We start from the raw sequence: 10,667 nt of genomic DNA, 5'->3' as shown, positions 1-10,667 counted from the left end.
TGCTGGATCTCAACATTTTGAACCGAGAGAGAGACTTAGCTGTCGTACAAAGCTAAGACTCTGTAACATCATCTATGTATAGATACTCCCTTAGGCATTTGTCTATTAAAATGGTCCTGTGGTGATGGAAGTCATTTTTGGGCTCATGGACTTTAAGTGTCTGAGGGAGTGGCACACTTCTGACAAGACGTTGCAATCATTCTTTAAAGATACCACGTTAATAGGGATAGATCATATACATTTACACGTATTTACTCATTTTTGGAAAGTTAAAGAAAATGAATACTGACTGTATTAACTGGAAAGATCCTATTCATGGACTGAAAAACTTTTGAAATATTGTTTTATTTCTAACATGCTGATAAAGCCCAAGTTTGTGCAAATTATAATTTGATGAATAGTTATCTTCCTATTTGCCAACAACTGAACGCAATGTTGTGACCAATAAAAGAAAGACTTTTCAAAATGTGTAAATGCTTGTGAATGTGGTATCTTTAAAGAAAATATTGCTCTAGTACTGGACTATTGAACTATCTAAATAAGAACTTTATGTTTTTCATTCATATGTAATCACTGCTCACAGTAGTTAAATTACATATAAACATACTATATATATATATATATATATATAAAGAAGGTAAATAGTTGCTACAAACAGCCATCTGTTTCTGTCAAGAGATTTCATCAGGCCACCTTGAACCTAATAAATTAATAAATAAAGCACTATCTAACAACGTCGTTGAGTTCATTAGTTCCTACTTTTGAATATCTCAAGCCTGGATATATATCTTGCCCTACGTTAGTATTGAGAACTCTTGTATTAACCTCGTCAAAACTTCATTGGTTGCTTTACCTCTAGAAAATATTAACCTGGAATTATATATATATATATATATATATATATATATATATATATATATATATATCGCAATCACAAAAGGAAGACTTAAATTCATGATTAAAAACGTTTAACATGAAGTCAACGGGGTGAAGAGAAGGAAAAAAAATGTATTGAGGGATTTGTTTTGAAAAAAAACAAAAAAAACGAGTGTGAATCGAAAATATGTACAAATAAAACCACGTTGCGTTACATTATGTATGGGAAAAAAAAGAAAATAAAAACTGGGGGGAAAGCAATTAAAATAAAGCAACGTTATATTACTCGAAGATCCTAGAAACTAATCCTGCTCAAACCCAAGACGCATTCCTTCTGCTTACAGAGAGAAGACCTTTTCAACCGAACGTGAACAGTCTTCAAGATCTTTAAATGAAATAATGAGTGAGCACGACTTAGGATTGAAAATGAGTTTGTGCTAAAGTTCGCTGCACATAACGTTTTTTTTTTTTTATAAGATAGTCAGTGATTGAAGACCTGTACCCTTCAAAGAATCATGATATATATATATAGTGAATAAATGACAAATGACTATATTCCAAAGTTCAGGATATTGACCATCTTATAATTTATTATTTTAATTCCATTGACATTTACAATTCTTGACAGTATCTATTCGTACTAACATGTTCTATCATGATTATAGGTTTAAAATTAACTAATACTAAAATTATAATTGAAATAGTAATAAACTTGATTATAACAGTTAAGTGAACTGAATTATGTATGAATTTTAATTTAAATTAATAAATTATTTAATATAACCGTAAATAGTAAACTGTTTTCTTTAGTTTAGTTACGTATATGCAAACATGTATAATAGTTTATAATTATTGATGTTAGTTTCATAAGTATGCATACATTAATTAGAATTAATAAATTTACTAATTATTAAATAGAACATTCTAACAGAATATTCCTAAATTGATAGAACATATTAGAACGAATAGTTGGATTTAGTGACTTTATTTCTAAAATTCAAAACGGTGTAATGGAAACATATAAGGTATTTGCAGCTTCTCTTCCAATTTTCAGATTTTAATCATGTTCAAAACGCACTTTATTTACTTTTGGCGGATTGATTTATGCTGTTTCTTGTGAAGTTAAGTGCATAATAGATACACTGATTGATATAATAATTAAGTGATTGATTTTGTGCTACGAAACAGATACTATCAAGAACTGTAAATGTCAACTGAATTAAAGAAATAAATTATAAGATGGTCAACATCATGAACTTTGGAATATAGACTTTTGTCATTTATTCACTATATTGCTCTGCAATTACAATGAGCTTCTTAAATAAGGATTGGTATATATTATAAAAAAATATATTTCCACAGAAATATATATATATATATATATATATATATATATATATAAATCCCCGAAACAGTTTTTCATGGTAAACAACTGATGATCCCTTAAAAAATAAATGTTTACTGGTACTATAGTGAATTCGAGAGAGCAAGTTTATGCAGTGATTGCAGGTAGTTGAATGAGTTACTCACTAAATGGTTTTCTGACGAATAATACATTTTTTTTGTATAGTTTTAAAGGTTAAAAACTTCGAAGACTATATATATATATATATATATATATATATATATATATATATATATGCAGATGTTTTTCAGATTGAAAGAGAAAAGACTAATAATTGCTTACCTTTTAACTGCATGTCCTGCCACTCTGTTTATTTCTTTACACACCGAATAGAGCAAAGTCTGGACATACCAAGAGGCCTACAAGAAACGAAGAGTATCCATCAAATAAACACCAAATTGATACAATTCTATAAGAGTTGTATTCAATGTTCATATTAGGCACTTTGAGCTTAGTTTGAACAAGAAACATGCAAACACACCAGCTGTCGGATTAAGTTGGAGAAGATCAGGGGGGAGATATCCCAAGAGAACAAAGAGAATCTTGGAAAAAAGAATTTTGTACTTAATGCAAGAATTTTTTTTTCTTCTTCTGTCGCTTAAAGTATTAAACAAGTTAAAGTGCATGTCTGCGTATTTCATTTTGGTAACTTTGCAAAAATCTTTCTTTTCTTGTTGTTCTTTTATTTAAACAACTGGCATTTATTCATTTTTTTTTTTTTTGGTGCTTTTAAGATTTACTATAATTTTATAAAAAAAAAAAAAAAAAAATCCACAGAAAAATGAAACAAAAATCCATCTTTATCTATCCTTATACGTACATGGAAGATTGTTAGGATACAATAATCAAATTTACTGTTCAAGAATTTTCAAGATGAGGATAATTTGCATCATTTGCATCATTCGGACTACTCTTCTCATGTTTCGGTTAATGTCATTTCTGACCTTTTTCACATGTGTCTGGTCGAATTCAGAAATCTTTATGTCGAAGTCGAGAGTCTGTACAGAATTTTTAATACTTTATTCAAATAAATCTATGAAGGTAGATTGCTCTCGTTCTGTCAGCCATGACCGCGAAGAAGCCTTAAGTAATTATTTAATTACAATCTTAGAATCACCTGGACAGAAGGGACGTGATGGTGGTCAAGTTGCTGACGACCTGGACTGACGACTACCTGGGTGTTCCAACTTCAAATCCAATTCGTTTCACAAAAATCACTTTCACTTAAGATGTTGGCAACCTTCAAGTACTCAATGTCTTCCTAAAAAGAATTCTAATTCGAAAAATATCGGGGAAACCAATGCCAACAACAGAATCTTCGAATTCATACGATATGATGATCATGATGACCTGTACAGAGGATTGACTCTTCAGAACACTGTCACCAAGTAGGGATTCTTACTAAACATATTACTTGTTGCAGCATAGGTCCATGTGTACATTCGTGCAGATTCACAAGTTCGCAATAAAGATTTCTGTGTTTGATAAGACGCGCCTGAAGAAGATCACAGGTTACATTGGCCGAAACGGTATGAGAATAAATTTCAAGATGAGAATAGCAGTCCGAATAATCCGAATAATGCCAAAAGAACTACTCCAATTATGAAATGAATTAAATGATACGAGTTGTTGCTGATAGGTGATATACAGAAAATAAAAAACGAAGCTTTGATTGGTCAAACAACATGAGATGTTAAGTCAGAGGGAGGAATTTAAAATGGTTAACAAAAGTTTTGATTGGTCAAACATGATACGTTAAATAAGATAAGTGAATTTAAAATAGTTTAAAAAAGGCTCTGATTGGTCACACGACATGACATGTTAAATTAGAGAGAAATTCAAAATAGTTAAGTGTCTAATGTGATGATAATGATGAGATCATATTAATAGTCTTCAGTTATAAAATTAAACTATTGAGCTATTGTCAGAACGTCAGAAACGATGATTGTATTTATTTTGAAAAACTAGCTGTTGTTTAAAAAAAAAATTCTCGTATCTAAATATTAATACGATAACGTGAGTGTTATTTTCTGTGTCACATTTACATCCGGGTCGTTTAATTGTTATGTACTTGCATTTCTTGTCATAAACAATTTTACCAAGAATTCTTCATAAGTTTTGGTTTCAGTTTCGCTTATAGCTGATGGCACTTAAGTCATCGATTTTTTTTTTATAAATAATTTTATCAAGAATTCTTCCTAAGTTTTGGTTTCAGTTTCGCTTATAGCTTATGGCACTTAAGTCATCGATTTTTTTTTTTTATAAATAATTTTATCAAGAATTCTTCCTAAGTTTTGGTTTCGATTATAGCTGAAGGAACCAAAGTTATATATATATATATATATATATATATATATATTTCATAAGTTTTTATTTTGGTTTCGATTCAAGCTAATGCACCCAAGTCATATGGATATATTTTTTTTATTTTTGAAATCGCAACTTTATAATATATAAAAATCGATAGAACATTAACTCTATAATAATATATACGAAATCTGCAAGAATTAAAATATCATATTTAAGTGTACTTTACGATCAGACTTTGCCGGGCGTTCGTGCTAGCTTAGATAAATACTTTTGCAGTTTTAACAAAAAAGCTCCAATAATATCAGAGCGTCTATATTTACACTGAACATCTACTGAATGCCAACATCATTTTATTACATATGAATAAGTCCCCTGTGGAATTTCCACAGGTCCTGCTAGTTATAAACTATTACTTTAACATGATGCACAGCCATTTTTTCTCAACTGAATATTATACTTTATTCACAAAATAAAATCAAGTTAATTGTACCGTGTTTAATCCATATTAAATATACTTATGTACATACCCTGAGTAATGTAGTTTTAGAATATATATGCTTATAGGGTTATATCTATGTGGAATTTGCGAACAAACAAAAAGTACAACTTTATATATAGAAATTATTAGATTAAATATGAGTCAATTAACGTTTGTTTCACAAAAGCTTTTTACTATATACTTTAATAACACAAAATCCATTCTAAAATACACTTTACTTCTCAGATTGAGTTATGTTTGAATAAAACTTATGTTTAAATTGTTCTATTTCATTAGACACCCATCTCTAATTTATCTTTATTTCTTGTGCCCCTGTTAATTCCACTACTCTATTATTTCTAAGTCTCGTTTCTCAATATGGTCATGTGACTAGCATATACACCAGATACAAACATGTAAATTAGAAGGCAAAATAATATGTCTCTTTGTTTCTATATAAAAATTAATGGAGAATAATATTTCTATAATATAATAATTTTGTATTATAATAAAAAAATAATACAAACAAACAATATTTTTATATTATTCTAATACTAATAATTCTTATATTTATTTACAATAATAATGATATTTTTATATTAGTATAATATTTCTATATAATTGTAACAATAACGTTTCTATATAATAATTCTACCTCATGAAAATAAAAATAATACTGGCAACAATATTTCTATATAATAAAGATAAAATATTTTATATTATTCTATTACTAATAATACTATATAATAATATTTATTTACAATAATAATATTTCTATATTATTACAATATTTTATATAATTGCAACAATAATGTTTCTATATAATGATAATAATAATTCTATCTTATGACAATAAAAATAATACTAACAATCATATTTCTAGATTATAAAGATAAAAATATTTCTATATTTTTTTATACTAATAATTTGATATAATATTAATATTTAATAATAATAATAATAATACAATAATAATATTTCTATATTATTATAATATTTTATATAATAGTAACAATAATGCTTCTATATAATAATAACAATATTTTATATTATTATAATATTTCTATATAATATTAGCAATAATGTTTTATATTATAATAACAATAATAATATTTCTATATATTAACAATAATGTTTTATATTATAATGATAACAACAATAATATTTCTATATAATATTAACAATAATGTTTTATCGTATAATAATAACAACAACAATAAGATACAAGTAAAGAAACTTATTGTATATTATTCAAGAAGAATATCTTAAAAGATGCCACCGTTTATAAATTTTAGAATAAAATCAAATTAGAATAAATACTGGTAGTGGTTGTGACCCAACGGATCACGGGTACACCTCACCGATTAATAAATGCAGACTTAGCAAGTTTTCTTTCAATGATTTTATAGAGATTTAATTTTTTTTTAATATTAGTCCATTTACTCACACCTGCATAACAAAATATTCATAAAAAAAGAAAAAATACTCAAGATAAAAAGGATTTTTTTCCTGAAAACATCAACAGACACCAAAGACGAATGACATTTTTTGGTAAATGAAGAACCATTAACAGCCGAGCAACGCCCTATCCAATTTATTAAATTTTTTTTTTTTTTTTAAGAAACAACAATTTTTGCAGATGTACAAAAATATTTCTGCCTCTCTCTTTTTCGCATTTCTCATTATTTTTCTTCGAAACAATTAAAAGCAAATGTTTTCTTTTTGTGTAACTTCAAAAAGATTCCAATGTCGCTTTTGCACAGAAAGACAATTCCACAGCTGCTTCACGTTAGCAATGCAACGTTTCTCTGGACATCATATAATTTTTCTTTTTTTTTTTTCTTTTGCTTTTTAATTTTTTCAATTTTTCTTAATGCTAAACAAGGAAAAATAAATTAACATTAAAAAATTAAACAGAGACACATGACTGAGGGCGACGGTGGGGAGGGAGGGGCATGTAGAAATAGCGATGACAACGCGCTAATATAATATAAAGAAAAAGCATAACGGATACAAGACTTTCAAAGCCATTGATGCGTAGGGAAGCGGGGAGTGTTTAAGAACATGCAATTCTATAATCTATAGAAAACAAAATTGATTCTTTCGGTTTCTACCTTTAAATATTCTTTTTATTTTATTTATCCGTTTTCATTGTTAATGAAATTATGATAAACTTCAGAATCAATTGATTCTAAAGAAAATTTTACAGCTGTTAATTTCATCACTTCTGTAGTAATACTGTCAATGTTATTCTAACTTTTTATTATCATTATCAATGTTTATTTTATTATTTTCAATGTTATTCTTAGTTGTGTTTTGGAACTTTTTAGATAAGAATTGATAATTCGTTTTAATTGAATTATTCGAACTACTGTTCTCATCTTGAGTGTTATTTTCATAACGTTTCAGTCGATGTAACCTCCGACCTTCTTCAGATGTATTTTGACGAAACTGAGAATCCATCTGTTGAATTCAGGAACCTATACAGAATTTTGACCGGAACCCTTTATTTAATCAACAGGTCCACAATTACCAATGGCATAGTGGATAAAGTACTTAGCAAAATACAGTTGTAAGTAACACTCTTCTGGAGGTTGAAGGTTCAATTTTCAGTGCGGATGACACTCAAATACGATTGCGAATTTCTTAGAACTTCTACCCAGTCATGGCTGATGGAATGTGAACATGCTACGACAAAAAGATTCCCGAGTTTGGCAAGATACATCTGGAGAAGGTTGGAGGTTACATCAACCGAAACGTGAAAATAACATCCAAGAGGACAAGAGTAGTTCAAAGAATCCAAATAATACGTCTATTGTCATCTTTATTGTTATTTTCACAACATTTCGGTTAATGTTACGACATCTTCTTACCACAACAAAAAAATTCATTCCTTCATCAGTGTGGCTAGCATCAGGTGAAATTTTCATGAACAGAACAAGGGCTTCCTGAATGTGGAATTCAATGCTGTAGGACTACTTCCCCATAGATTACAACTTGCTTGCTTTCAAAACAACAAAAGAAGATAACTCAACAATTATTCAAACTTGCCAGATTTTTGTTGTAATGCCTACGAATTCCCATTAGTCGTTTAAAAATGAGTTTCTTTATAAAAATAAAACTACTTGATCAATTTATGTGATTTTTGGAATAGGATTTTTTTTTTTTTGTTTCGTCACAAGTGTGTGCATCATACAAATTTTTGTTTTTTAATATAGAGGAATTCTGAATAAGAATCTTTTGTTTAATAAAAAATTTGTATCAATTATTTTGCTCATAATTCAACCGGAATTAAAAGAAACCAGCGTCGAGCCAAAACGTGTCTTTGTGATCATTTTCTGATTCTGGTATGCCTTAAGAATAATTAGTTCCCAAAAAATGAAACTATGTTATTTAAAAAAAAAAAAAAATCTTTTTAATTAATTTATTTCATCTCTATTTCTTCTCTACGGTTATATAATAGGAACTTTGTCTGTGTGTCTGAGAGTTTGTTCGACTCAAAAACGGCTGGGCTAATTTTGATGAAATCTCACATGCAGGTACTTTATGTGCTTGACAGTGTTCTTAAATAGATTCTGTATCAGAATGTCTTTGATAAGTATTGATAATCAATAATCAAAATAATCTGATGAAAGAAGGAACAGGCGATTTTGACCAAAGTTAACATCTTACACAGCCTAACATCACAAATACATTTGAGAAGTTTTATTACCCCACAAACCAAAGTTCCACAGCTAAAATCTACAGTAGGTCCTTTGATATGAAAAGGGCGCATTCGAAATTAATGTTTCTATTTAGAGCACAATTGAAGTATGATACTTGACCTTTGCATTTGAAACTTGGATTCAAGCCATTATATATAAAAAATGATTTTATAAAATAAACAGTAGGTCCTCTACAGTGCAATGCAGACTATTATGTATTGTGAACTAAGTCACTGTGAGAGACATGTGAGCTTTCTTCTGGTGCACCATGATGGGTTCCAAACTAGAGCAGACAATCGATTTGATTGACAAATGGGCGATTTCAGTGATTTCGATGACAATAAAAATATGGGACTGTGAATCATTCAATCCCAGGCAACGTCAGATCAGCCTGCTAGTTTGTTTATAAATTTTGTTTAATAAAAAGTGTGTAACATTTTATTTTATATAAATAACATTTTATTTGTTAATTTATTTGTAACACTTTATTTTATATAAATAACATTTTATTTGTTAATTTATTTGTAACATTTTATTTTATATAAATAACATTTTATTTGTTAATTTATTTGTAACATTTTATTTTATATAAATAACATTTTATTTGTTAATTTATTTGTAACATTTTATTTTATATAAATAACATTTTATATGTTAATTTATTTGTAACACTTTATTTTACATAAATAACATTTTATTTGTTAATTTATTTGTAAAATTTTATTTTATATAAATAACATTTTATTTGTTAATTTATTTGTAACATTTTATTTCATATAAATAACATTTTATTTGTTAATTTATTTGTAACATTTTATTTTATATAAATCTCTAACATTTACAAAACAAAACATTTTACACACACAAAAAAAATCTGTGAAGGCTATTATGCATGCATTAATTATTTGGTTTGGTTTATAATTCAACCGAAAGTAAAAGAAACTTGTGTCAAGCAAAAATGTTTCTAATTCGGTCGTTTCTGATTCTGGGGTATCTCAAGTATAATTGATCTCCAAAAATTAAACTACTGTGTTATTTGTTTCTTAGACAGTAATCTTGTAAACTAATTTCATCCCACCAAGAGAATAGTCTCAACACCTTCCACAAGACCGTCTTTAATCAGGCAGACATTCCAAGCACGTTTATTTTGCTCAGTGAAGGGGTACTATGTTGGCTTGGTCATGTCAAATGAATAGGTAATGGGAGGACCCCAAAGAATAATCGTTATGGTGAGCTTGCAACCAGCTTCAGACTAGCAGGAAGACTTGTCTTAGGTTACAAGGATGTCTACAATCGATGAGAGCAGGTGGCATCGACTCAACAGTCTGGAAATTCATGGCTAAAAACCGCAGCCACTGGAGAAGAGCTGTAAATGCATGCTCCATGATGGGTGGAGAAAAGAGAGACCAGCAGTGAAGGGAGAGGAAAGAGCACAGATGGCAGAGGACTTATCCCTGAGTGGCCTCTTGGCCTTGATAATTTGTTGATACCTATGAAAAAAAAAAAAAAAAAAAAAAAAAGTCCAATGTGAACAAGTTCTAATTGAATCGTCCCCCTAAGTAATCCAAGTTACAAAATTCCCACTGTTTACTATGCTAAAATCACAATGACTAATGTATACCTATTAACCCTTATCCTCGAGTGGCCTCTGGGCCTTGATAAGTGGTGACACCCATGTAAAAAAATAAAAAAAAAAAAACAAATGCTATCTACATCTGTGGCATTGGCAACAGAGCCTGTCAATGCAGGATAGACTTGCACAGTTACGGTAGACACTGCAATTTTCTGACAAACTAATTTGAGGCACAGAACTCCATTGTCTCCTTGTAACGTTGTCTGGGAACCAACACGTTGTATACAGTTTCAGTCGCAAAGTAGACAAAGAATAGGAAAT

The 10,667-nt window shown here is 28.9% G+C and overlaps 1 protein-coding gene across 1 annotated transcript in view; it reads right to left on the bottom strand.

Moving 5' to 3' along the window:
- The window catches only part of LOC145276804 (conserved oligomeric Golgi complex subunit 1-like), a 425,717-nt gene that overhangs the window by 118,838 nt on the left and 296,212 nt on the right, over nt 1-10,667 (bottom strand). The window contains exon 24 of the mRNA XM_080128123.1: nt 2,564-2,640. Coding sequence (XP_079984249.1) covers nt 2,564-2,640 — 77 coding nt within the window. The remainder of the gene's footprint in view (nt 1-2,563; nt 2,641-10,667) is intronic.

Source organism: Euprymna scolopes, chromosome 5, assembly GCF_053919585.1.
Source record: "Euprymna scolopes isolate OS-2025 chromosome 5, ASM5391958v1, whole genome shotgun sequence".
In the NCBI taxonomy this organism is placed as follows: Eukaryota; Metazoa; Mollusca; class Cephalopoda; order Sepiida; family Sepiolidae; genus Euprymna; species Euprymna scolopes.
This window is presented reverse-complemented; position numbering and strand designations above follow the sequence as displayed.